Source organism: Meleagris gallopavo, chromosome 17 (genome assembly GCF_000146605.3).
Source record: "Meleagris gallopavo isolate NT-WF06-2002-E0010 breed Aviagen turkey brand Nicholas breeding stock chromosome 17, Turkey_5.1, whole genome shotgun sequence".
In the NCBI taxonomy this organism is placed as follows: Eukaryota; Metazoa; Chordata; class Aves; order Galliformes; family Phasianidae; genus Meleagris; species Meleagris gallopavo.
In genome coordinates this window covers 9389141-9416703 of record NC_015027.2, presented here as the reverse complement: position 1 = coordinate 9416703, position 27563 = coordinate 9389141, and the positions used below count along the sequence as shown (strand labels likewise).

Here is a 27563-nt window from a genome sequence, read left to right as displayed (position 1 = left end):
TAAGGAAGGGTCGGGGCGCTGCCGGGGCCGCCCGGCGGTGGGAGCGGCCCTGAAGGTCAGCGCTGGCCGGGCTGCTGCGCGGCGCTGAGGAGCGGTGTGAGCTGACGGCGGGCTGCCCGGATCCAAGGGCGGATCCAGCGTTAGCAGGGTCACCTCAGTGCCCGCTGTGTCTAAAACAGCCGTCTCGTGTCCTCTGCCGCCTCTCGGACCTGGGTCGGCAGGTCAGAAAGCGGCTGGAAGCTCAGGGCACGCGGCAGGACAGCCTGAGCGCCCCGCAGCAGCTGAGCCGGGGCTGGGGGGCACGGAGGAGCGAGGCGACGTCCCTTCCCGTGTCTCCTTAGCGGCAGGCTTTTGTTAGGGCTGTTTTAATACACATCTGAGCTTGAACTTTGCTCTCAGCTCCCATCCTGCCCCAGTGCAGTGCTTCTCTTAGCCCTGAATTCACCAGCAGATCTCAGTACCTGGATAGGATTCCTTTGTGTGCATCTGGCTGCGCGCAGCCTCGCGCTTCTCCTCTGCATTGAGACAAGCGCGGGAGCTGTGGCAGTGCAGCAGCAATAGAAGGCACAACGGGAGGGCAGGGAGGTGGATGGAGCAGCCATCCTGAAGCCTCTGTGCTCTGCTGTGGTTGGTCAAGGTTTGCCCAGGCACAGCAGGAGGGCACAGGGCAGCTGCACCCAAGCTGTCACCCTGCTGGTGTTTGTGGATGTCTTTTCCTGCACATTCTTCTGTCTCTCATTGTCTGATACTGATAACGTACATTTTAAAGTAAAGCTTTGTCCCAGGACTACTGAAAAGCTAATTGTTTCTTTTCTGTTTGTTTTGCATACAGAAACTGTGGAAACACATCAAGCACAAATATGAGGCAAGCCAAGACTGAAATGTTCAGCAGCAAGATCCAGTCTGGGGTGGCAAAAGACACTGCAGAGAAGGATTCAGTCTCCTGAAACGGGTTATACTGAAATGGAATTGGGTCCCTGACTGATTCCGAGCCAGATTATATCAGCCACCTACTGATATGATGTCAACCAAGATGGACTCAACGAGTTCTGCTGCTCTATTGAAACTTACTGTGTTAAAATAAAACAAAAATGCTTGACCCGTGTTTCATGCTTCTGTGTTTCCCTGCCTTGTTCTTTGTTCTGCCTGCAGCTTCTCCTTACCTGCGAAATGGAGAATGCTTCGGCACAGCCCCAGGCCTTACTTTCAGGACACTGTAGGAAAACAAGCTCTTCGCAGGGTAGTGTGAAAGCCCACACTCGCACAGCTGAGGGCAACTAAAACACCACTGCTGGCTTCTGTCCGATGAGAACTCAAGCAGGGGCAAGGAGCTGCCTGCTTTCCTCTAATCGTATTCAAAGAAAAGTGAACGACTACATTCACAAGGTTTTCTATAAATCTTTAATGCAGAGCTGTGCTGGTTTTTGGCTTCTCGTTATTCCACAGCTGCAGCCCAAATCTGCTGCCCCTGCCTTAAGCAGGGAGAGAACTGCCTGCCCTGTCCTGCTGCGTGCCCTGTGCACTCGGGGGGCTGAGTAGTACTAAATAGGGTGGTGTGTGACTTAGCCTGTCACCACATCCATGAAATGGGCTGTAAATGACATTGCTGACTGTTTCTGTGCCTTGTGGCTCTCAGAGTGCTCTGTAGAGCTGAACTGTTAGGCAACTTGCCTGGACTGCTGTCAGCCTGCCTCAGTCCCCTCAGATTGCAGCAGAGTTGCTGAGAAAGGACAGCAATCACGTAGCTCTGCAACAAGCATTCGTGCCTCTGCTCCCATGGGGAACAGAGTAATTTCTCAGCACCTTCTCTGAAAGGTCTATCCCTGTTCTCAGAAGCCATTTCCAACATCTTCATGAGGAAGGGCTATTAGGATACTGTTTGGGTTAATGATTCAATTAAAACAGAATTACTCCAGGGAGAGATGGCAGAAACCAGCTCCTGCTCTCCCATTTTCCCTCTAATCCAAGCCTGCTGCTGGAGGACCTATAAAAACACCTCTCCCTCCTTACTATATTCTTGCTAATAAGCTGCAATTTTAGCAATGGATGAGGCAGTGCAAATTACAGCCAGCACTAATGAAAGCAGCTTTATTGGGTTTGTAAATATGTGCCAGACAGAAGTAAAACGTTTACTGTAAGAACATTAAGAGGTCTTAAAAACATTGTGCTTGTTTTTGAGCAAAAAAACAACTACAGCTTTTCACAGTCCCAGCTGTGCTTTTACAGAGATGCTTAAGAGGAGAGGTTTAAGCTTTCTTGGGATTATCTCCTACCATATAAGTGCTGCTTTACTCCAAGTTCTGGCTGCAGTGCTGATAGCTTCACACTATGCTGAGCAGGCGATAGAGATTTGTAGCTTCTTAGAAGCAAGAACTGAAGATGAATACAGTATTAGGGAAGAGGAGACAGCATTGTAGCAGTCTGGCAGAGCAAATGAAGCTCTCAGGACAGAGAACAGTAGCTATAAAACACTGGAGAATTCTCCCCGTGGGTAATTTTCCTCAACTCTGGATTTTTGGGAAGTTGGGAAACCCAATTCCCTTTCTCCTGTGCTTTGTCATTACGAAGTTTGGGCATGATGTGCACTCAGACATTTCCACACTGAGGCACAGAGGTACTTGGCAGCAGCAGTGATCCTACAGCCCCACAGTCCCCGCCCTCTGCGTAAAACCAGACAGCAACCTCTGTGCCTACAGCGTGTGCTGCAGCGTTGGAAGGGGAGGACAGCACTAGATGTACCCTGGAGCAGTGGCTGTAACACTGCACAGCCCCAGGCTCGTTTATCCAGCACGTGGCAACAAGCACAGGCAGCCTTGTCTGCTCTACTCTGTATGTGTGCGCTTGAAAAAGCACAGAACGTGGTGGCAGGGAGATGGCGTTTGGAATAGACTAACCAAGCAAAGCCTAAACCTGGAAGTTTGTCTCCACGAGGAAAAGAGCACTCCAAAACCATGCAATGCTCTGTGACAACAGCAACCGAATGGTTTTCCCACCAGCAGTGGGCAGGCAGTCCAGGGCACAGCACAGCAGCCCACCTACAGACAGGTCATAAGGCAAACTCAAGGATTTGCACATCTCTCCACGCAGAGAGCATCTCCATCACAAAAGACAGCCCTCAGGGAAAGCCCTTTCAGCAACTAGAAATGCTGTTTACTAATAGCTCCCAGGCTTCCAAACAGCAAACATGAAGATCAGGGCAGTTCTGCTTCACGGAGTGTGACAAGCAGTTAGTGAGGAGGTGGCTCCCCAGGGATTCTGACCCTGCTATCTCCGATTTCCATGTTACTGTCAGCTTGCATTGGATACCACGAGCCTGATTTTCAATTATCTCGACTCTCAGTGGCTAGATCTCATTTCACTAAACCAACACAGAGCAGCAAACAAATTTCACCGCCTGCAGACACAGCACATTGCTGAAGCTCCTCCAACTTCAAGATCAATATAGTTCTTAAGAGCCTAAAACACCAGCTGCAAGACTCAAATCATTTATTGGCATGTTCAGTTTTCCACACACCTTGCTCGAGGGACAGAAACTTATGATACAGACTCATTCACCTCAACTCCTATGTGTGTGTCAGCAATGTGCAGCCCGAGCATTCTGCCGTCAGCCTTTGAGTCTCACTGCAGGATAAGGCATCTCAGCAGAGCAGGAAGCTGGAAGGGCTGCCCCAGGGAAGCTGTGCAAGGCCTGGAAGCTCCCCGTGGGCTGCAGTGAGGGCAGGAGGAGCCAGTATGAAAATAAAACTCTCCGAGTTATAAATAGTACAAAAAGAAGTGAATGGTGGGTGCAGCTCACTGCTGTACACGTGTCTCTTCAGACTGAGGAACAGCCACGCTGTGCAGGGAGGGCAGCTCCTCTCCAGAAGAGGCAGCCCTCCCACGGGGTGTGCAGTTCACATGGAGCTGAAGGGCCAGGTACTGGACGTGGCACCCAGCCTCCCTGAGCTAAGGGAGGGCCGAGGGGATGGAGCACAGCCGCCTCCAAGCAGAGGCCTGGGGCTGATACAGCAGCTGGGAAGTTTTCAGGAAGGAATCATGCCTTTACTCCGCTTTCTGTCGGCCATGACTCGCCGATTATGATTCGCTCTCGTGCTTTTGTTTGCTTCCTTCTTCCTTCGTTCCTGCACTGTTTCCCGGTTCTGCCCGTGTCCCTTTGTGTTCCCAACAACAGCAGAGCTGTCGTGCTTGTGCCTGGAGTACAGAGGGAGAAGGACATCACAACAAGGACACTTAAGGAAGAAAATACATCAATCCCAATGAAAGACTTGGGTTCGAGGGGTTCTGCCATTGGCTCAGCCCAGCTCTGCGGGTCTGCAGAAGCTGAGCATCACCTCAGCCCCACAGTGACGCTGTCCTACACACTGAGCACGTCAGCTAAGGCCAGCTGTTGCACAGCCCTGAAATCCCACAGGAGTCGTTCAGCTCCGGGAAGCTGCTGTCCTCCAAGCTCTGACCAGCACAGAGTTCTGCTGATGACGTTAGAGGGATTCAATGAGACAGCACAGCCAGCAGGGAAGTAAAAGTTGGGTGAGGAAGTTAACACCGTGTGGTGGTGACCCTGAGGACAGGAATGCTAAGGAACAGGTATATCCTCCACCACTCGAGTCAGCGACAAGATATTTGCTAATGACAGCAGAGCCATGGTTCCACCCCGCAGAGGGAGACACTGGCTTACCCCTTCCTGGCAAGGAAAGCCAGCCTCCTGGCTTCAGCTCTCTCCCGCAGCACAGCTGGGTCCTGAACAAAGTGGTCCTGCATGGGAAAGAAGGAAAGAGATGAGCGCTGTTGTAAGCTCAGCAGCATCCATCAGAGGGCTAGAGCAGTTTCTGCTGGAGCATGACACAGAGTCCATTCGTTATTTATTATCTGTTCTGGCAGAGCTAGTGGGGTTGGTGTCAGTGACACTAAATATAAAACCTGACAGGCTGCTTCCCACACCCCACATCAATAGCACCATTTCCAGTATATCCACGACAGCAGAGCCTCAGTGACCCTGAAAGCGTTCTGCTGGCATTGTCTGTTGATGGAATAAAGGAGATTAAAGCTCTCCACGGAGTAAGTGTCATTGCTCCAGCACGGCTAGCCCAGGAAGCAGCAGATAGCTGCACTCGGGGGACACCTCACAGTCTGCAGACTGCAGAAGTAGCCACTCCAGAAAGCAGCTCACTCTTTGAAAGAGAAAATCTGTTCCACATCATCTCTAGCAATCACTAACATACATGTGAAGCAGGTATGACATATAATAAACCTTAACGTAACTCCAACGGCAAACTAAATGTCACCTTTGGTCTTTCCTTTTCAACTTCCTCTTCTTCTTCTTCTTCTTCTTCCTCCTCCTCCTGCCCTTCCTCCTGCCCTTTGAGTCTCAGAACTTGAGGAGTTGTGAACGGCCTAAGAAACAGAACACAAACAGTACACAGTGAAGAGAGCACAGCCACAAGCACTGCACTGAACAAACCCACCCTTTCCACTCCACGCTGTATCTCTCAATAACTAAAATCCATAATAGTTAAAAAATAAAATAAAAAAAAGGTGGTGAGGGGTTGTCATTAAAATCCTGGCACCTCACAAGGAATTTCACCAGGGAAACAACTGCTTCTTTTGCTTCTACTGTCAAACCTCAATCTCAAACTCTGCCAGAAACACACTAATGCTAAAGCCCCTGTTATTTTGAACCTATGGATCTGATTTTTAGCAGTAACATCCAGTAATTGTGCCTGCTGAATCTCTAGAAGCAGAGAGAACTGAGCACCTGAAACACAGGGAAAGAGTTGAAGGTCATACTATTGTGGGTATACCACAAAAAGGGTTTAAACTGAAGTCTCACCCCACTTGAGAAGGAAAAAAAAAAAGGCAAAAGGATCTAAGAGAGCATCTCCAAAATAGAAGAGTAGAAATACTGACATCTCTGTAACACATAAAATGTAAAAAGTCACCTTCAGAAACGTTAAACCAGCTTTTAAAACGTGTCTTTGCTATCTCTAGCTCATATTTCTGGAATAAACATTCTACAAGACCCGTGTCCAACCAGCACTTTGCTTCCTAACAGCTGATTGTCTCCAGCTGTCAGTCACCGTGGAGAAGGCTGTGCAGCCCATTACAGGAGTCAGCATGAGAAACCCAACAGGACTGGCACACAGTAAAACATCAGTTGTACAATTTCTCCAGTTCTGACTTTTTCTCTGCTAACCAGCCATTCTACTTTACACTGCCCGGCTACACTCCATCCATAGTATTCAAGACAGGCCACTTCCCCCTGCTGCAGGACAGTTATCCTATGAGCAGAAGCACTGCTGTGTGCAAATTTCAACGCAACGTCCAAGTCCCCTCCTGGATTTGGTTGCTGAGTTGAGGTGATGGCTGAGTCCTGCAGATTCAGCTGTAGGAGCTTGAGAGCATCCTGCACGCTACAGGAAAGCTAACAACCAACAGAGGAGAAACAGGGACCTGTGCATACATGCCCTCACTGAAAGCAGAACCCAGAGAAGTGTTGAACGGCTTTACACAACCATGTGGCAACTCCCATTAGCTGAAGCCACAGCACCTACCTCCTGCTGATCAGCTCATCATCCGAGTCAGCATCGTTTGCCCCCACTTGGTTCCCATCGTACGTGTCATCGTACTCATCCTCATAGTCCTCCCCATAGAGCTGAGCTTCTCCTGGCTGCACAGGCAGCTCCTCCACCACCACGCTGTACTGGCTGTAGCGTTCCCTCTGCTCAGCCACCAGGCGCTTGTCGTTCAGCAGGCTCCTGGTTGTGTCCTTCTCCCTCCTGCATGGAAAGGAAGGAGCAGGAACAGAAGGGCAGTGTAAAGACCTCCTCTGCGAGTTATTTTTCCCCCTGTTGTTAAGTGGATGTTGAAGCAATACAAGTCCCATCTCAAGCGTCACAAGCACTACTTCAGCATCCCTATTCCCTCCCTGATTTATAACAGGAGTGCTCGTCTAGCTACTAAAATCAGCCACTCCTGGCTTAGAACAAAGTTATGTCTAAGTAGAACCCCAGCAAGATTACACAACAGATAGAACAGGAATTGGAGACTGCCACTGTCACTTGAGACAGAAGAGAAGCTTGAACAGAAGATGCAATTATACTCAAGCTGAATTTTGGCCAGGATTCATCTAACACAAGCATTCCCATGAATCCTGAATGGCAAGCTGCTGGGGCTAACACTAGGACACAGCAAGGTCCAGAGTGCCCTCCTACCCCACACTGCAGTACTGTCTCACTGCAGGGCACACACAGCTACAAACCATGGCCCAGGGCTGCACCACAGCACTGCAGCGTGGCCACACTCATTGCCATGGAGTTCAGAACCTCAGCTTACAGACGTGTTGCAAAATATGAATGGAGAGGGAAAGGGACAAAAAGTTACTAGTGCAGCAGAAATGGATTAGCACAACTAAGGAAAGGAGAACAAAGCACAGACCACGCTTCTGATCTAATGTACATCAAAGCACTGCACGTACATTTAGTTCAACCAACAATATTCACCCGACAGAAGGGAAGGCCAAGAAACAGAAGCTTGACAGAGGTATTTAAAAAGAGCCACTGAGACATTATGCCTCAGGGTGCACAAGCACTCCCTGAAATCCTGTTTTTCATAGACTCACTAAAGTTGGAAAGGACCACTATGATAATCCAGTCCAATACCAACCTATCAGCACCACACCACATCACAGCACACTGACAGCAAAGCTATAGGGAACCCACTTTCAAGCATTCACAGGACATCCTGCAGCCCTCAAAACCTAGAAGGAACTTGCACCAGCGATCTGTTTGACATCTGGATGTTATCAGAGAAACAACGTGTCCAAGGCAAACCTGCAGTGTATGAAGAATGGGCAGACTTGTCTCTAGCCAGCATTGGGAAAGTGATCCAAAGAAGCCTGACTTCCATTAAGAATCTGAAAACAACTGAACATTGTAGATACATTTGCTTCCCCTCTCTTCTATGACTCATTCTGTTCTATGCCTGAATTTAGCTGCAAAATGCCCTACAGAGCATGTGGTTAGTTCACGCATTCCTCGGCTGGGATAACATCTTATGTTGGTATTCAGCATGAGACTGAACTAAATATGCAATAATTGCTTCCTGCTGAGCTGGTCTGATGACTGCAGAAGAGCTGCAATGAAACGTTTCAGGCACCAATTCCAGGAAAAACAGTGGGAAAATGTGATAGTGCCGTGGTGTTCAGGACATGCTCTGACTTCAGCAGACAGATTCAGCCCGTGATTATGGCCGGACATGCAGAGACAGCTGTGATCACTCTTCCAGATCAGCAAAGAATCACGGATATGCTATTACATTCATTTCCCCATTCCTCTTTTTCTCCTCTTCCTGGTGTGGCTTTCTCCTTCATATTAACAGTCCCTGCCCACAGCAGCTAGCACAACGAGATTCAGCCTGACCTGGCTCTTTCAGCAGCAACAGCACCCTGAACACAGACAGAATTTGGAGAGGAAAAGATTTAAGGAGAACAAAAAAGTCCCAACCAAACACATACATGGATACAACTAGAATCAAATGCAGGTCTCCAGCTGGGCCAGGAGAACTCTGTTGCCTAGACAGACACTTGGGATTCCTGCTTATGGAATGAGGACAACTGATGGAGCTCCACTTTTGTACTTAAAGGAAAGATTATTCTCTTGCCTGGCCACTACAGTGGAAACACCACAGCACTGCTGCTGGAGAACTGCCTGCCTGTGCTTTGGGACAGAAGTCGTTTTCTCCTGTTAGCTCGATGCAGCTTTGCAATTGAAGCCTTAACTGAGAGCTCCCAGGATCACGTAGCTCAGCCTGCAGACACTTTTATTTACATTCCTTGTTAATACACACCAACATAAAGATGGCACTTAGCTGATTAGATGAAAGACTGTTCAAAAAGAATCTGAAACAAATCAGCCGTGTTATTGAGATACAGTTGTTAGTGGGAGCCAAGAAAGCAATGCCCCAGCTGAAATCAGCATGGAGGGTGGCACAGAACAAAATGCCAAGCCAGGCAAAAAGCAAAGCAAATGCCCTTCACAGCAAGCTTACGGAAGCAGGAGCAACAATAGAAGCAGAGGAGTCAAAGCTGCCAGGTGTTATCAGATTGTGGAGCGGATGGATGTTGAAACTTCCCTTGTATTTAGAACAAATCACTGCTTTATCTCCGAGTCACAATCACAGCCCAGTAGAGATGGCTGCTTTTCAGGTTCTTCAGTGTAAGTTTAGGACCAAGATGAAGAAGCACAACATTACAAATGAGCTTGGCAGAGCAGCTGCCAGCAGCGTACAGAGGAAAGGCAATTAGGAAAAACACTGAACGGAAACCAATCTCCTCGTAGTGTTCGATTTTACTTTCCCAAAGCAAAAGAGTAAACAGGTGGGGAGCATTTCTGATAAGGCTCCGTCCTGCCAGCCAATTCCTGCAGGAGGACTGAAAGAACAAGAATAAATGTGTAGGCTCGCAGGTATTTATTTCTCCTGACAGATGGGGTTAATTGAGGATGCACGATACTCACCGCTTGCCTTTCTGTATCCGAGAAACATCCACTGAATCCCTACTGAACACATCAAACTCATCATTCTGGAAAACATTGTAGCGAGCAGTGACCAGAGGCGTAGGGTCTGGCTTCGGCTGTCTGCAAAATCAAAAAACAAGAGAATGGAAACGGAGGTGAAGCTGAGGAAGACCACGTCCTCTCCTTCTAAGACCTTGGTTTGTGCTGTGGATCTTGCAGCACGCCATCATCCACACCATGACTGCAGTCTCTTCTTTGCACTGCTGCAGTACAGCCCTGCAGAACAGTTTTTCAGACTTATCTCTCTGTGAAGCCAAAGGAATTGGCAGAAATCAAAATCTGATTAAAAGAATAAGTGCAGCCGTACCCGAGAACATAAAGGGCTGGTCTCAAAATCCTGATTCAGTAAAGCCAAACTCTAAGTATGATGGATTACACTGTGCTACAAGTTCCAATAGTGCCCCGCTGTTGCATTCAGGATATTTATCTCCCTACGGCTCCTTTTTAATTCTGTCTCAAGTTCCAGGCTATGTTTGTTCAATTTGTGAGTCCAAAACCCATTGTCCTTACATTCATTTTGTTGGTGCTGTTAGCTCAGCTGGGCAGCTGAAAATGCTGCTGTGTTCACTTCTAAACTCAGCAGTGATCAAAGTTCTACATTTGCCACTGAAGTGACAGTTTGGTTTCAAAATGCAAGGGGAAAAAAAAAACCCACCACCCGGCTCTATCTTTTGGAACTGCTGGCTTTGCAGTACCAGCAGAAAAACAACCACCTTCCAAAAATCCACCCACATCATTTGCGCCCAAATCAGCAGATCCGACTCTGAGAGCATGAAGATTGTTGCAGAAGTCAGATTTTTTTTACGTCACTTCTCTGATAAAGACGGTTTTCCTTCTTTAATGCAACAATGAGGCAGTCTGCCCGTTCCTCCGTGAAATGTGAACAAACAGCACATTCGCATCCTGACACTCGGGCAAGAACTGCTGCTGCAGCACAAACACAGGCTAACAGCTGCACACAGCTCAAACAACTCAACTCCACTGTCAGCTACAATCCCTACATCCCAAGCACAACCCAGAGAAGCGAGCAAAAGCTTGGCAAGTTTGTCACAGAGCAGGCAAAAATGGATCTGAATCGCCACTTCCAGTTCATTTTTGATTCTGTTTCCCTGGCTTAACTCCAAACACAAAGCAGTCTTTCAAATACTGTATTTTACCCTACAGACTGAATTCCAGCTGAACTGGTTCCACTGAAGATGCCCTTTCCTGTAGGACAGCTGGCACTTTAACACCTATGACCCTGTCTTCTGCAGCAAAATACCTGTAGTGCACAACAACGTACTGCTGGCCAGCCCAGATTAAACCAGTGTCCCCATGGTGGAATTTTCATGGCTCTTATTTGAGCATTTAATGGACAAGTATTTCTGTCTTCCATCACAAAACATGACCAAGCATCTGCTGTGCTGAAATACTGAACACAATCACAGAACCATAGGGGTTGGAAGGGACCTCTGGAGCTCCCCAAGTCTAACCCCACTGCTAAAGCAGGTTGCACAGGAAAACATCCAGGTGGGTTTTGAGTACCTCCAGAGGAGGAGATTCTGCCACCTCTGGGCAGAGGTGCTCTGTCACCCTCGAAGTCCAGAAGTCCTTTCTCATGTTCAGATGGAACTTCCCATGTTCCAGTTTGTGCCCGTTGCCCCTTGTCCTGTCATCGGGCACCACTGAAAAGAGCCTGGCCCCATCCTCTTGGCATCACCCCTGAGATATTTATAGGCATTGATCAGATCCCTTCTCAGTCTGCTCTTCTCCATGCTGGACTCTCTCCAGCAGTTTCACGTCTGCCTTGAAGTGATGAGCCCAGAACTGGACACAGTGCTGCAGGTGTGGCCTCTCCAGCGCAGAGCAGAGGGGAGCAGTTATTCCTCCCCAGGTGTAGGACTCCGCACTTTCCCTTGCAGAACCTCATCAGGTTCCTCTCCACCCAACTCTCAGCCTGTCCAGGTCTGGCTGAAGGCAGCACAGCCTTCTGGTGTGTCAGCCACTCCTCCCACTCCACCCCAAACTTGCAGAGGGTGCACTCCATCCCTTCACTCGGGTCATGGACGGAGGTGTCAGATGAGACCGGACCCAGAACCAACCCCATGGGAACAGTGCTAGCTACAGGCCTCCAACCAGAATGTGCTACTGACTGCAACATTCTGAGCTCTGCCAGTCACATGGTTTTCAATCCACCTCACTGTCCACTCATCTATATCACCCTTCCTAAGCTTACCTACAAGTTAATCCTCCCATCCATTTTACAGTTATGTTCCCATTCTCTGCAAGTACACAATGAGGGCAAAAAGTCAGCGGCATACAGCAAAGAGAAGCTTACCCTGCAGCTAACTACCCTAAGAAAATATACATGCAACTTCTTAGAACTCCTTTGCTAGAGGTGTCTAACCATCAAAAAGAAGGATATTAATAATCCACAATATGAAAACAAAAGTGCCAAAGTCCCCCCCCACACCTTTGCATTGTTCGGTCCAGTTTATCCAAGAATGGCACCAGCTTATCTTCAAGGATGTTGTTGATCACTTGCTCTGCACTGTAACTGTACTCTTCCAGGCAGGCCAGGATGAAGCCCTCCCCCAGGTCTGGTAGCAGGTCTTTCACTTGAGAGATCAGAGAGTCCAGCTCCACCCCAGACACCTTGGCAGTGGGTGCAGCAGCTGCACCAGCACACTGTATGAACCGAGCACAGTGAGTGGCATTAATGGAGAGAAGCAGCAGAGGAGGGAAGGTAGATACACAGTAAAAAAGGAAAAGGAGCAGGCTGGGTTATCAGCATTCAAACACAAAGAATTTGAAGGCTGAAATCAGAAGAAGAAAAATCAGCTAACTGTTTATACTGCATAAGATCTATGACAGAGCTGGGCACACAGGCACACAACTGTTTTTGTCCATGCTCGAGTCAGCAGGGATACAAAGAAGAAGCCTTACATCAAATAACATAAGAATTTTGCATCTAACAAAAACATGCACATGAACTACAGTGATAAAGTGCAGTATTTGAATAAACCACAGCAACAGGAAAAGCCAACAGGAGTCAGGAGAAACGTGCTCAAAGACGACGGCAGAATGCAGTGCAGTTCTGCTCTTCATTTCAAGAAGTCTGCACTTACATTTAGCAAAGGTAAGAAATGAAACTAAACATGCAACTCCAAAAGTTGAGCAAACCAGTCCCCTCTCTGCAGACAAATGAATTGAGGACAGAGATGTGCACTGCCCACCTCATCTTCCAATGCGTACGCAGCCCCGAGCTCTTCTCCATCCTCAGTGGAGCCCTCCACCACTGCTGATGCTCCATTACATGCTGCTGCTGATGGTGATATTGGATCTTGAATGACTTGTGCTTTTTTCCTGTCTACACCTTCCCATGCACTTTCCACTGCCTGGAGGATATATGCTGTCCTGGTCTCATCTCTAAGAGAAAAGCATTAAGGACATTTCTCATGTTCTAGATGCACATATTCTAATCTCACCTTGAAACAGCTGTGTATTTTTCAGTAACTCCCAAGGCTGTGCTTCTATGGGGCTGGACCAGATGGCCTCCAGAGCTCCCTTCCCCTCCAACTCTAACCAGTCTGTGATTCTGAGATTTTCCTCTTTTTTTTTTTTTAAAGATAAAATTTTCCATCTCTTACTGCCAGCCACGCAGTTTAGCCAGAGGCAGCAACAGTGAAAATGCCACCAGCATAAAGGAATCCAAGAGCATTCAGGTTTGCAAATCCCTGAGGCGAGAGCAAAGGATACAGCGTGGACGAAGCCTGTTGGAGCAGACTGACATCATCTTCAACTGGAAACAGCTCATCGTAGTCACGGAGAAATCTAACCATGCAAAAGCAAGTTTAATCAGTTGAACTACAGAAATAAATTACCTGCAGACCTGTTACATGGTGCCATCGCTGCTATGCTACTCTGACTGTCTCACTGCTCAGGTGGGAACACATACAGTCTCCCACTCAATACAGAATTCCAGCATGCATCACCCTGGCTTTGCTTCCATTATACTGCAGCAACACTTCCCTGTAACACATCATACCCAGCTGTAACACTCCTCACGGTGTTAAGACTGTAACCTAGTGTGGCATCATATAGAAAACGTGGTTTATGATTTGAATGTGATCCGAATGTCTGCAGTGCCAGGAGGACAAGATCCAATTCCCAGTGCTGCCATTTACTTTGCATCTTCAGCATTAGCACTGAGTATCTTCCTGGTTTGGTCATCCCGGTTGAGAAGTACAAAGTAGTAATAACAGCCTAACTCATCAGGGCAGCTATGGCTAAATTGCTATTCCTCACTTTGAAGGCCTGGATTAAAGAGAGTGAAGAATAATATTCTTCAGTGTCATACAACATTCCTCCCCATCTTTACAATGAAGTCTGTACCGCAGTTTGAAACTCTCTCACAGCAGCTCTTCCAACTAGTTAGAGTGATTTCTAACTCCCAAATGCATCATAACCCCTCATAATAATGTCTCAGGCAATTCTGCTGTAAAGAATGGAAAGGGAAGGCAAGCTGCCCATCCCCATGGGCCTCTTTCAGCCACACTCACCTCCTTTCTTGAAGTACCGAAGTAAAGATCTGTAGGAACTCTTCAATATAAGGTTGAATATTCTCACAGCTGCAGAAAACAATGGCACAACAGAGTGAAAAACTCAGTGGCAAGGCCTCCACAATGCAGTCTCCACATTCTGCTCAGTAGCCAAACTAATAATACTTCATACATCAAGGCAAAATCACATTTGAAAACAGATTTTAGTCTTCGCTTTCATAGATGCTAAGGGTCAAATGGAAACAAAATTCTTTTATGGCTTTAGCAAACATTTCAGCCAGCTTGATCCAAAGCGTTACCACAGTTACAATTACAAGGCTTCTTACAGACTTACAAATCATCTGATGCCTCAGACTTGCAATAAGCAGAAAAGGGTGTGTAGTACTTTTGCAATTGCACTCTATTATATGCCTCGGGATTATATCAGTGAACCTCCCAGAAAGCATGTGCTCACTCATGCAAGAACAGATGCCAAGCAAGCTCCTCTTGCAATCTTTCTGTTATAACTCCTAAACCTTCCATTGCTGCTGATGCACCAAGTGTCAGAGCAAGGTAGAACGACCTCTGCACTGGATCAGTGTTAAGAAAATGCTGAATGGGAGCTACAGAGACCAGCAATCTAGAAAAGAGGAACAGGTTGCCCAAGGAGGCTGTAGATGCCCCATCCCTGCAGGCATTCAAGGCCAGGCTGGATGTGGCTCTGGGCAGCCTGGGCTGCTGGTTGGTGACCTGCACACAGCAGGGGGTTGGGACTGGGTGAGCACTGTGGGCCTTTTCAACCCAGGCCATTCTGTGATTCAATGAAAACTTGTCACGACTGCAGGCAAAGAGACCAGCCCAGCAGAGCAGCAACCAAGATCCATGTTTTTGGTTTTGTCTCCAAATTTGCAACACGATTTTGGGTCACTTCAGTTCTCTTATTTACAAAGTAAATAAGAAACAAAGTCATTTTGAAATGACTCACAGACCTATAGATAAGAAGTACTTCTTATTAGCTAACTACTTTCAAAATAGGAGGGGGCAGTAAAGCCATCAGTATCCAGGTTTAAAAACATTGCTTTCAATGATCCATAGCACTGCATTATTTCTAGTACAGTTTCTCTACACACAGCATTAGAATTTGCAATTTAGCCATAAAGTGAGGTTAACAAACTGATTGGACCATGTACCTTAACTCACTGTGATGGGGCCAACAACTCACCAATCCAGTACCCGTTCATATTGCTTCATCTGGGACATTCCTGCTGTGCAGGATAAGAGGCTTCTGATGTCAGCACAACTCCTACACTGTCCATTTTCTCCAGTAAATCAGAAACCAAACAAAATTTTCCCCACAGTGGTGATCAAATAACTGGAGAGTACCATAAAACCCAAGTGCCAATACCTGCTCTCTAAGATCGGCTGCAGACACACTTGGTTTACGAGGATGTGAAAGGCTTCCATCACCTTCTTCCTGGAATGTGAAATTCTCCTCCACAAATCAGCATAAACACTGCAGAGAGAGTAGAGATCACATTGTTGGTGCAAGCACAACAAATTCAGATCTTTAATGCTCCTTTCCTCCAGAGTTATACCTCTAGAGGAGGAATTTCATTAGCTGAATTCTTTCTTTGCTGTGAGGACCAGAGATGAGAGCCATTTCATACTCATTAAGGAAAATCCACGCTCTAAATGAAGTTGCTCTCGATAGGAAATTGCCCTGACAGCCAGACAAATGATAGATCAAGTGCACCAGCATAGCCTGTGCTTTGAAAAACAAGGAGATCCATCTACACAGAGATATCATTCATGTTTTCACACTTTGTTACAATTCGGATGCATTTCCCATCAAGGTTCTTCTTAGACAGCACTGAAAGAAATCATTAGTCACCCCACTGCCCAGGAAAATTTGGAATTAGAAAAGAAGCTGCCTCTTCAGAGCTCTCTGAAGCAGCATAAAAAAAGATGGAAAAGATTCTGCAGTGGTGGGCAAAGCAGCATGAAGTGCATTTTTAACTAAGCCCTGCAAGAGTCAGATTGAAAAGGCAAGTCTTCAGAGATATTTACCTGTTATCTTCATAATGCCTCTTCTTAATTGCAGACTCCAGCTCAGGAATTGCCAGCTCATAGAACGATGCCAACCTGTAGAAAGGGGCAACACGACAGTAACTGGCAATGGATGTTTCCAAAATCACTTGCTAGAATACAAATCAAATGGTTTATTTCATTAAGCTCTCCTCACTTGCAATACTCATTAGCATTATTCTGTTTTGTTATTTGTTCCATGAAACTGAAGCAAGGTAATACACAACAGACAAAAAGCAGCAGCCTGAGGAAGCCATCAAGGTATCTTTGAAGATGGAGGCAAAGCAATGTAGTTGAAAAGCACCTTCCTGCTGCACACAACAATATCCTCAGCTGAGACTGGCCTCAAAATAACATCCAGCACTGCTTCATGAGCTGTTACTCTACTTTGCACAGAGCTGCTCCATCAGCAACATTCCATCCACGTCACATATTAAGAGGCAAACACGTTAAATGAGCATCCTTGAGGCAAATGTAACAGAAGCTGGTTGATACTTTTAGTCAATGAGAGAAACGACCAAGTGCCAACAGATTTGGAATCAGAGAGGTTTCAAAAATAGGACATGCAAGTCAGTCTTCCCTCCCCACACTCCAAAGACCCAGTAAGCAGTCCATATTGGAAGTCATAAAAATGTTGCTGCTGACCCATTGCAAAGATCAAGAATATTTTAGCATGTCTCTGACATCAACAGCAAAACTAAAAGCAAAAGGCTTTACTGCTCTGAGTAATCAAGCATGTAAGCAGTGCTGCTTGCCAATTGAAACAGCCACCAGCAGTCCACCAATCTGCTCTTCTCTCAATAACCAACTTGACATCTAAGAGGAGAGAAACCCACACAACCTGGAGCAGCAGCATTACTCAGCCTGTGGTCCATAAACCACGGGCAGCTGCAAGACTTCAGAGGTCTGCAACGTGGTCAGAAATAACAGTAAAAAATGAGTTCATCTGCACTAACAAACACATAAAGAAGGGGAAATAAGGACAATAAATTAACGTCTCAGTTGGTGCTACACAAAAGAGGTTGTGGCAAGTCTCTACCAGAAAATCCTGCGGCTTGAAACACCTGGGGCAAGCTGGGTAAGCATCACTCAAGGACTTGCAGTGCCTGTGGGAACACCCTGCTGTCTGGTCCTTGCGACCATTCTGGCTCCTGCCTCACTGCATTGCAAACTAGAGCTGGTCAGGGAATTAGCTGTCAGCCCATCTGTGGCAGTGCTGCCTTGTTATCCATTCCCACGAGCTCAGCTTTTGCCAGAGCTCACTGATATTCTCTAGCATAAAACTTAGGTCCAACATCAAGCAAGAATACTTCTTCTAAAACCTGACAGAGGATCAGTTCAAAAACCTTCTCCTTCCCCTTCCTTAAGTCCTATGGCAAGAAACTCTTTCCATCTGCAGCTTTTTCTGCTCGTCCCTCTCCATCCCTTCCAAAGGACACTGAGTAATGTTCAAATGGGATTTGAAATTGCCACGGTTGACTGGCTCATGGGCAATGATGAAGGTAAACACTTAGCAGAAACTGCAGACATCTCTATAATAACTTGTTTTATTTACTAGGAGCCTGCATGTTCCCATCAGTCCGAATCTAGCACTCTTCAGTTGCATTAAATCTGAGCAATTAACAATGAAGGCACTGAGGCAAGATCCTGCTGAACACTCAGTATTTCTAATTGACCAAAATAAACTGTCAGCAGCCCAAGATGTACCTGTAGCAAAACTCGTGTTTTTGAAAGGTCTGGCAAGCCAATGGGAAGACATCAAGAAATGCCCAGAGTGTTGTGCAAGTGTCACACAAGTACAGCACAATATCCTTCAGCTCCTGAGAGAGAATGAACAATCAGTGAGAGGAAAAAACCACACGAGCTTTCCTAAGTACACAGTATAATCCACTCTGACGGAATGCATCAGATTCAGGTTAAATCTTTTTCTTGACAGCAGGATACGTGACACAATGGATGTGCTTGAAATGCACAAGAGCAAAGCAAGAAACTCACGTTGGAAAGGCTTTATCATCAAGTCATATGCCAAGCAATGAAACAATGACATGTGCTGTATGAGCTGTTTGGGAACAGAATGACCCTCTGTGGTCTCAACGCTGCACGGAGCATTCAGTTTGCAGGATGACAAACAGAACAGTGCACAGAGCAATGGTTCTACCTGGAGGGGCATGTTCCCTGGGGTCACATTTACTCTTTCTTCCAATTTCTGGGGCTCAGCAGAGGCTCCTTCACACTGCAAGCCACACTTATGCAAAATATTGTTGAACACCTAGATCAAGAGAACAGAACAGTGTTGAAACACACAGAGGAAAGCATTGGGATGTGCCTTATCTTACTAACAACCACCTCTGTGACCAACTTTGCAACACGTGGCTATCTCCATACAGCAGCACAGAGTTGTATGATGAAAGCTGCAACAGACTCTTGCAGGTAACAGCAGAAGGACCACAGCACTTGTGAAACCCCACGAGAGCTACAAGCAGTTCAAGTGCAGCTGTGTACGTCAGTGGCTTTGAGACAGGGACTGCAGCTACAACACACGTCACGTCCCTAGCTATGCAAGAAAAGGTCTAACAAGGCCAACACTGGGGGTCACCTGGGATGTGATGAGCCCTATTAGCAAGGGAGCAGTGGGACAACTTAGAAGTCAACACCACCACATGCTTATAAGGTGGTTCCAAAGCCCTCCCACCCTCTCCTCTGAGGTTAGCAGAACAGATTCTGGGGCTCTTAGATATAATTGAAGAATTCCAGGAGAAGCTGACAGAACTGGGTTCAAGATTACTAAAAACCTTTGGTGTGGGTTAAAAGCAAATCCCTTCCAACCTCAACCATTCTGTGAAATTTTCTACATTGGTAGCTTTGGAGATTTGTCAAACCCTCCTCCCCCAGGTATGTGAGAAGCTGGCTAAAAGTACCAGAGTTACATACCCGAGGTTAATATTACTGTCCCACTGGGCACAAACACTCCCAGACCTGCAGGGCTATCAACTTCTTTCATCAGCAGGGTAAGTAAATAGTTCAATGGATCAGTGATGATGCATTTTTTGAACTGTTACATCCGTACATGTGAGATACACTGCTATTACTCTGCAGTGGTTACCAAAACACACAGTAAAGAAACCAGTGTTCTGCAGAATAACTGTTCTGATGTGCTACAGTACAAACAGCAAATGGAATCTTTGCTGTCTTCCTCAGTAATTCCTTTGAACGTCCAGCCTTGCAGCCTAGAATATTTTTAAAATGTGGTATCATCTCTGAAATCCAGCTCCAACAGTTTAACATACACAAAGAAAGGAGAATGTGGGCTTTCAAAAAGCCAGGTGTCATTATAGGTGTTTTCGGGTAAGAGATTTTCTGCCTTTGTCTATTTTAGGTGAGTTTTTTGAGGGCATAAACATGACATTTTCAGGGTACAAAGCTGTCAAGGCACTTTGATTTCCCTTTCAGGTTAAATGCAAATCCTGCCTACAAAGTCTGGGGAATATACAAATTGCTTATTAAAATGAAAGCTGAGACAGAGAGAGATGCCAAATATCTTTTGTAAGGCACAGCCCTTCCAATAGATTTTCATTTGCTCCCAAGAACCTGCAGCATTAATGCCAACCCATTCCACTCTATCAAGCCTTAGCTACCTCTCACAGTCATTATTTTGTTGTTTGAAGTTTTAATGCTTCCCCACTCAGGGGGAGATAAGAAGAATAGTTACTTCTTGTTTAAACAGCCTAACAAATTCCTTGAGATTAACTGGCAAGAGAATGCCAGAAGCTGAAGAGGGGTAACAGGAATTAGTCATCAAGCCATAGTTTTAGATAAAGGTTCAAAAACTACCTGACACACTCGAGCGTAAGTAAGAGAGGATATAAACTAAAACAAATACATCCTGCTCGCCTACGACCACATTTGCTCTCTCCCTCCTTCCCTCCCTCCCTCCAAGCTATGCCACATTTCCAGCTGAAATCCAAGCCCTGAGCAGAAAAGCAGTACCTGGAGGACAGTGGGCAGAGTTTCGTCCAGGTCACCAAAGTAACTTGGCTGCTGAGTGAAGATATTTTCTGAAAAGGGAATAAGACCACTTCCCATTAGTTCAGACATGTCAACAAGCAAATTTACACCAGAAGATGTACTCTTATTGCTGACACCCCTCGCCCCCTCCAGCTATGGTTAATAACCACATCAGGAGTTGGGCACAAGCTCACACACAGTGCCTGCTCCTCTAAAGTCGTCCCATCAGCAACCAGAGGACTGGAATATGCTCATCAGAGCAGAGCAAACGAGATGGCAGATGATTCACACCTGAGGCTGAATGGATGAATAATGCAAATACCATCTCGAAACATTCCGAGTTCTTTTATTTAACAACTGGAGTTGACTTTTAATTACTGATAACAGTTCGGCATACACTGGAAAATATTCTGTAGGATATTTCTTAAAGGTAATGAGGCTTTAGTAATACCTGCTATTACATTACTAGGACTTCATTATCTTTACAAAATACTCTACTGAGTAATGGCATGCCATAAATCCCGAGCAGGGAAGCACAGAGGCTGCCTATTTTCCTGTGAATTACTGTTCTGACTGTGAAAATTAACAGAGTTCTCCAGCAAGGACAGAGCAGGGCTAAGAGTTATGAGACAGGTCTCAGAAAAATTTATTCCCAGAGAAGAACCTAAAGTTTACCAATTTATGAATTACACAGCAGACCTGCTCCCATCATTACGCTGACAACATAAAGCAAATAATCAGGTGAACAAATTGCTGGTCACCTGCATACAGAGTTACTGCATTGCACCCCAAAGGATATGGATAATTCAAATGAGCTTTCACACACTTGGGTTTTCTTCAGAATATTTTAAGACACAGATAATTTAAACTTCACATTTGAAAGGGAACTATCCACCTTGTCATGCTTTCTTCCCTACCTCCAAGGCCTGACTGCTAGATTTAGAGTGAAAGTTACAGAAAAAGACAAAGGGATTCAAAAATTGTAAGCTTCTAAGTTTTCCTGGTCTGGAAATATGGCTGTCATGTGATCTCTCTACTGCTTCTCATGCTAGTCTAATTGGAAAAGAGACAAAAATAACTACCAAAGAGAGGAAAAAGTTTCATTACAGGAACTGAAGACAAACTGGGTTAGAATTTAGGAAGATCTCACTTAATCCAAGGTCGGTACTGTTCCATTTGTGCTCGGGTGGATGTTAAAGATCAGAGGTAGTTCCCTTGCGAAGGGAGCATGGGACAAATACAGAAGCTAAGCCAACATGCCTTCTTCTTCATGCAGGTTCCAGTGTCCCCAAGGCTGAGACACTGCTTAACATGCACTGGCCACAGCGAGTGACTGTGCAGAGATATCTTGGGATAAGCACTGCTTGAGCAACGCTCCGAAGCACCTTGCAATTTGAAGGCACTATTTTATCAAGGTCTGCATTGAAATTTCAAGTTCTCCCACTTCACAGACCAGTAATTACTTCTTGTTGCACATTTCACTCAGCTCCCAACTCTGGGAACGGAAGCATCCACATGAACACTTGGACTGTGCCCCACCTCCTAACCCCACTTCCTTTCTGCCCAGAAATGCAGTTCACTGCTCCTTTCATTCTCGTGCAGGTTTTGCAAAGCCCTCCCGATCCTCTTACCCAGCGGTTGAGGACTTATCTAACTGGCACAAGGAAATAACTGAGCCCTGAGCAATGCCTAGCATCTGGAGTCCAGCTCATGACAGCTATGCAGCCGGCCACAAAGCACTTCTTGGCATAAATGGAGTTCATAAGGAGGAGAAAAGAAGAAAAATGTCATCTGATCCAGAAACTGCAGACTACTGAACTACTAGAAACTACAGCTGCTACTAAACTGTGGGTTCTAGTTGTTTTTTTTCCAGAGTAGTATTATATAGAACGTAGTAGTATTATATAGAATGGCAGGCAAGAAGTGGGGTATTGCACACAGTAAGAAAAAGCTAAAATGCAACAGGCTGTTCTTTGGCTTTAACTAACCAATCATCTTCTGGAGCAGGGGACCATTTCCCTTTCCAAAAAGCACACAGAGATCCAGTATCTTAGGGATGTCGAACAGGAAATTGTTGTAAATAATTTCTCCAAAGACAGAGGGAGTGATAAAGTGATCCTACAAAGAAACAAAACATACACTTAAAGAACAATCTGGATATTACTTAGCAAGAACTGCAGTTTTTACCAAATGTCATTGTAATACATCTCTTGAATGTGCCCTAAAGGTTCTGTTTCACAGGAGGCAGCACTGGCCATACATCAGTTTTTGCAGTCCCTTCTACCCCCACACTCCCAGCTGTCACTGTCACCACTCCATCCACACCACTGACTTTGCACCACTGCTTATGGGGGTAGGTTGTGTCCTGAACTGAACCAATCCAGCTAAAGCTAAAACACAGGGCTGTTTACAGTTGGTTCAGTTCCCAGACCTGGCTCGCTACTGGCCAAATAAACAGCTGGACTGGCACAAAAAGGGCTCAGCTCAGGAGGAGCAATGAGTAGCCAGGCACAGGAACAGTTCAACTGGCACTGAAAAAGTACCCATGAAATCACACCCTGATGCTATTGGTATCCTGGAAAAGAAGAACGAAGGCATCAAAAACATTGTGTCACTGTCTAAAAACAGGAAAAAATAAAACAACAGGAATTGCAGCTCTGTATCCTGACTGCTAAAATCTGCTTCCAAAAGACATTTATAATATTCAAGGAATTTCTTTTAAAACTATAGATGACAAAAAATTCCATTGTTTGTGACAGCAGGAAGCAAGCAAGCTGAAATGCAATTTTCGTGTCAGTGGTTTTCAGCAGATCTGCCTAGGATGGCAAATGTTTTCAATCTCTGTGAAAGGCAGAACGCACATTGTCCCTCCCAGAGCAGCAGGACCAGGCTTTATGCTGGCTAGGTTCAATTTCTAGAACTGCTGCTGACTGCCTGCGTGACAACAGACTATTCATTCTCTTCAAATTACTCAACTATGAAATGGTTTCAGATGCTTGTCTGCCTCATTGGGGTGGCAAGATTTAATCAGACCCTGCAATGAAAGGCACCATAGAGGTGTCGAGTACTTTTGCTGAAGCGGTGCCAGCTGCAGGCTCCAGCATTCCTTTCACTTCATTCCCTCCCCAGTCCTCCAGTTCCCACTCCAAGACCTCTCCTCAACGTCCTGACAGTCACCAGTGTGATAATCAAGGCACCACCACTACGTAACACACACTGAACCAAGGAAGATACCAAGGGAGCAAGTGGTAAAACACAGGGTGCCTCATCCTGCCCAAAGGCCTTGCGAAAATTCCACAGCTGCCCATGGGAGCTGCACTCACACAATGAGGGATGAGTATGCCTTTCAATTATGATGCCAAGAAAATAGTAATCTGGAGTAATTTCTGTGTATCCAAAACACAGAGAAAGTTCAAGCAGAGACAAGTATTAGCACAGATGACACAGGGCTGCACTGCAAGGTAAAGTGGGATTGAGAGAGTGAAAACCTGGCTCCCGGTGGCCTGAGAAGCCCATATTCCACGCAGCCACAAGGGCCAACTTGCTCTTTTTCTCTAGTCACACTGATGCATTGTGGCACCACATGTTTCTAACCTGCTATTACTCAGTTGTTTGCCTGGATCTCCCTCCTAAGAAATCATGGCATAGTTCAGATGCTTCAGCTCTGAGTGGTTATCATCTCCACTCAGAGCAACACACTGATAAAAATAGCCAGAGAGGAATGCAGCTAGGGCACGCGAATAAGAAACGTGATTAATTTCTCAAATTGCCTTTTTTCCAAAGCTATGCAGCCCGCAGTGCCTGCAAGGCAAAGCAATATTCACCTTGGACTCCTTGTGAGTGGACATCCTTAGGAAAGTCAGAAAGACGCCGCGGTGAAGACGCTTCTGCATGTCACTGACCTCTGGCTGGCAATCCAACAACACGTCGAACTTGCGAGGGGCAAAGCACAGGTAGGAATCCAGGCATTTCTGAAGTGTCTCATCAAATATTACCTTGTGCAACAGAAGGCAAGAAAATGGAAAGAAGGGAACACCACACACTCATAGGTCACACTCACAGTTGAACTGAAAAGCACACCGAGACAATTCAGAGTGCTAAGTGTCTATCTATCCATCACACACCAACTCTTAAAATTCAAGTCTACAAGAAAATATTACTTTCTTTGCATTCTACAGTGCAGTAATTCAAATTCTTGATAAACAATGTAATAAGCATAAGCAAGTCTTTATGATGACGATTTAAAACGCGTGGCTTTTGGAAGCACCTACACCATTCATGTTTTTTCTCCAGTGTCCACAAAACAACCCTCACCTGGCACCAAAACTTATCATGAGGCAAAGCCAGAAGCCAGTCCAGATCATCTGCAATGAATTTTGCTCGCTCCAAGAATTCTTCCACTAAGGCAGGGTCTCTGACAACAGGTGGCGGTCTGTATAGCACAAAAGACCGATCTGCTTTTATTTCTGGGTGCTGCAGGAAGCCAAAACACTGTATTAAAACCACAGACCAAGTGGCAGGAATGCCCAGTTGCCATCTGCACTGCTGAATTTTTGGAATCTGACAGAAAAATGACACGATAATACAGTTTGCCATTCAGTTCTCTGCTAACTTCCCATTCTCTAATACTCAAAGGCAGCAGATTAGTGAGTTCACAACCTTATTTTTCAACTGTATTTTCAGACCTCCATAATTCAGCAGATGATGTTACTTGTACTCTGTTAACAAAGCCTTGCAAAGCAACCCTCCCACACCTTCAAACCAAACAGCAGCAGCTTGAAGTCATGCCTTTAAAATGTTGTCTGTGCCCTCTTTTCCCTCTGAGCTGGCTCTCAAACAACATTCCAAGAAGTCAAACCAACATGACCACCAAATACAGAGAAGAAACTCTGCTACTCTTCACAGGAGCTACTGAATAGTTTGCCCAAATCCCCCCCCCTACAATGAGAATCATGCTGCGTAACAAATAGCAGCCTTGAGCTCTGCTTCAGCCCACACAGATGCCCAGGGTAATCTGAGCAAGCCAAACCAACAGCAGGCCCCACTTCAGCAACACCCCCAGGAGAAGGCTCAGCATGATGCCATCATGTTACTGGGAGAAAAGGATAACCGTGGGTTTCATTTTTGTGCACAATCTTGAATGTTCCTGTGTAACAGCACGGGCATGCCATTCTATGTGCCAGACAAGCACAAGGCATAGATTTCCAGTTTGACCCTGTGGTTCCAACCCGAGATCACAGGGCAGTCACAGGACACAGTAAGTGGAGGAACCATCCCAGTGCTGTAACTCAGAGCTACGCCGCACACAGCTTGCAAGAGCCCCCACTGTTAATTGGGCTGTTCTTTGAAAGAGTAAGGAGTTCAAGGAGAACACAATTTATTGTGGATGTTGAACACGGTATGCTTTCATTTATTTATCACTAAAAAAAAAAAATCTCAGCTAAACAAATGCATTAAAACATGAAGGAAAATCTATCAAACAGGGAGACTGTTCAAATTTCACCATATCCTGAACTAACACAGCCTTCAGCTCGGGTTCCAGTATATGACAGTTATTTGTGTTTAGCCTTCATGAAAAAATACAGCTCACCAGTGCAGGTAAGGTTCTCAGCTTCCCTGTCTTGGGATCCTTTTCTGTAAGCTGGAGCTCATCCAGTGGCAGCGCTGGCATTGTGATGACTTGTGACTGTCGTCAGCAAACAGAAAAACAAAAGCAGCACAGGATGTGTTTTACAAGGTCAGTCAATCAAAAGCATAACAAAACAGGTGGCAGCCTTACCAAACCACAGACACACTGAGGCTGGAAATAACTTCTGCAAAGCAGTTTTTACACCACCCAAATGCTGAAGCTTCAGGGAACACCCAAGAGCCAGCTGCATGGGCCTTGGAAGAGGCTTGTAACAAACACAGTGCTACACTTTCATTCCTGTTTCTTACTGAGAGGCTGCAGATATCTCAGGCACAACAAAAAGCATTTGGGGACATTGTTTTAGGGGAGCTTAATGTTTCAATCTGGTTATTGCGGAGTCATGCTGAACTATCTGCTCCAGCAGGCTGTTTGAATGTGTTCTGCCTATCTCCTGACATCACAAGCTAAGGAGGCAATCTAAAGCCTCGCATTCTCCTGTCCATTTCCCATATGTGCTCATGGGGACTGTATTTCAATTGTCAACAGCACTTTTAGGCTCAGAAATATTTCAGTTAACTCTGAAATTAACTGTGAGTCAAACCTTCTTCATCCAATAGAAAATATGTGATAGAAAGTATGTGATCGTGTGCATTGGTTCAGGCATTAACACAAAATGCAAACTGCAGATTAACACAGCTTTCAAACTGTTGAGGGTTCTACAGTGATGTCAGTGAAACAGTATTAAAAAAAATTACATGGTGAAGATATAAGAACCAAAATCTCATAACATGTATTCCATTTTATTCACATTGCCTGGGCAGAACAGAAGGTAACAGGAGTGTCCCAATAGCTGAACAACACTGATTAGAGAGCAGTGTCACAGTTTGGACACAAAGTGAAAGAATCATGCCTCTGGAGCTAGAAAATGGATTTTAGTATAAATTACATCATTATTAATATTTCAGAGGCTTAAGAAAAATAGGAAAAAATATACCAGATCAATGCTAACATTGCAGAGCATAGAAAAGCTGAAATAAATACTTTATTTGGCCCTTATAATTTCTAGAGTCATTTTGAAAACTTCACAAAGAAGTGAAAATTTGCAATATGGGAAAAAATATCAGGTGCCTCATTTTGAGCCTGCCAAATCAGAAACAGCTTGTAAGAGGTGGGGTCCCAACCAGAAGTTTGTTCATCTCAAATGAAGAATAAACCTGAGCACAGAGACCCCAGCTTGGAGAATCACTCCAGATCTCTATCACACGATCTCTTCACAAGAGTTTTGGCTTAAACAAACAGATTTTTTGGATCTCGGGGAAGATTCAGGTTGGATATCAGGAAAAGGTTCTGTTCCAGAGGAACAGGGTGCCCAGGGCAGCAGGCACAGCCCGAGCTGCTGGAGCTCAGGGAGTGTTGGGACCCTGCTCACAGACCGGTCTGATTTTTGGGTGGTCCTGTGTGGAGCCAGTGGTCTTTATGGACACCTTCCAATTCGGGATATTCTATGAATCTACCTCGTGATTTCAGGCACACAGCATAGAAGCCCTTAAAAAAACAAAACCAAAACAAAACACAAAACCAGAACACACCAAAACACTTTCACCAAGGAAACACAACAGCAGGTGTTCCCTGCTCCTTGCTCCAGTGCCCACAGAGGTAGGGGACAGAGGACACACGTATCGCTCGGAGGAGCAGGCCGGCCCCAGCAGCGGTCAGCCAAGGCCTGCCGTCCTCCGGCCCTCCTGCACGCAGCCC

General features: G+C 45.8%; 2 protein-coding genes across 3 annotated transcripts in view; both read right to left on the bottom strand.

Moving 5' to 3' along the window:
• Positions 1 to 3469: 3469 nt before the first annotated feature.
• Positions 3470 to 27557, bottom strand: ASCC2 (activating signal cointegrator 1 complex subunit 2). Of its 2 annotated transcripts, XM_010720411.1 has the most exons (19): positions 27398 to 27557; positions 25770 to 25865; positions 24494 to 24652; positions 24004 to 24174; positions 22168 to 22297; positions 20162 to 20229; positions 18333 to 18443; positions 17882 to 17994; positions 16157 to 16231; positions 15495 to 15602; positions 14111 to 14179; positions 13308 to 13382; positions 12785 to 12977; positions 12022 to 12236; positions 9510 to 9629; positions 6549 to 6773; positions 5283 to 5391; positions 4676 to 4752; positions 3470 to 4191 (listed from the first exon to the last, which is right to left on the bottom strand). In XM_010720411.1, exons 2-19 carry the CDS (start codon positions 25848 to 25850, stop codon positions 4023 to 4025), a joined length of 2268 nt encoding a protein of 755 aa, XP_010718713.1. In that variant the 5' UTR covers positions 25851 to 25865; positions 27398 to 27557; the 3' UTR covers positions 3470 to 4022. The 2 variants fall into 2 exon arrangements, with proteins under 2 accessions (XP_010718713.1, XP_031411864.1); XM_031556004.1 differs by lacking the exon at positions 27398 to 27557 and having other exon boundaries at positions 24494 to 24611; positions 25770 to 25859.
• The window catches only part of ZMAT5 (zinc finger matrin-type 5), a 9114-nt gene continuing 8882 nt past the window's right edge, over positions 27332 to 27563 (bottom strand). The window contains exon 7 of the mRNA XM_031555912.1: positions 27332 to 27353. Coding sequence (XP_031411772.1) covers positions 27332 to 27353 — 22 coding nt within the window. The remainder of the gene's footprint in view (positions 27354 to 27563) is intronic.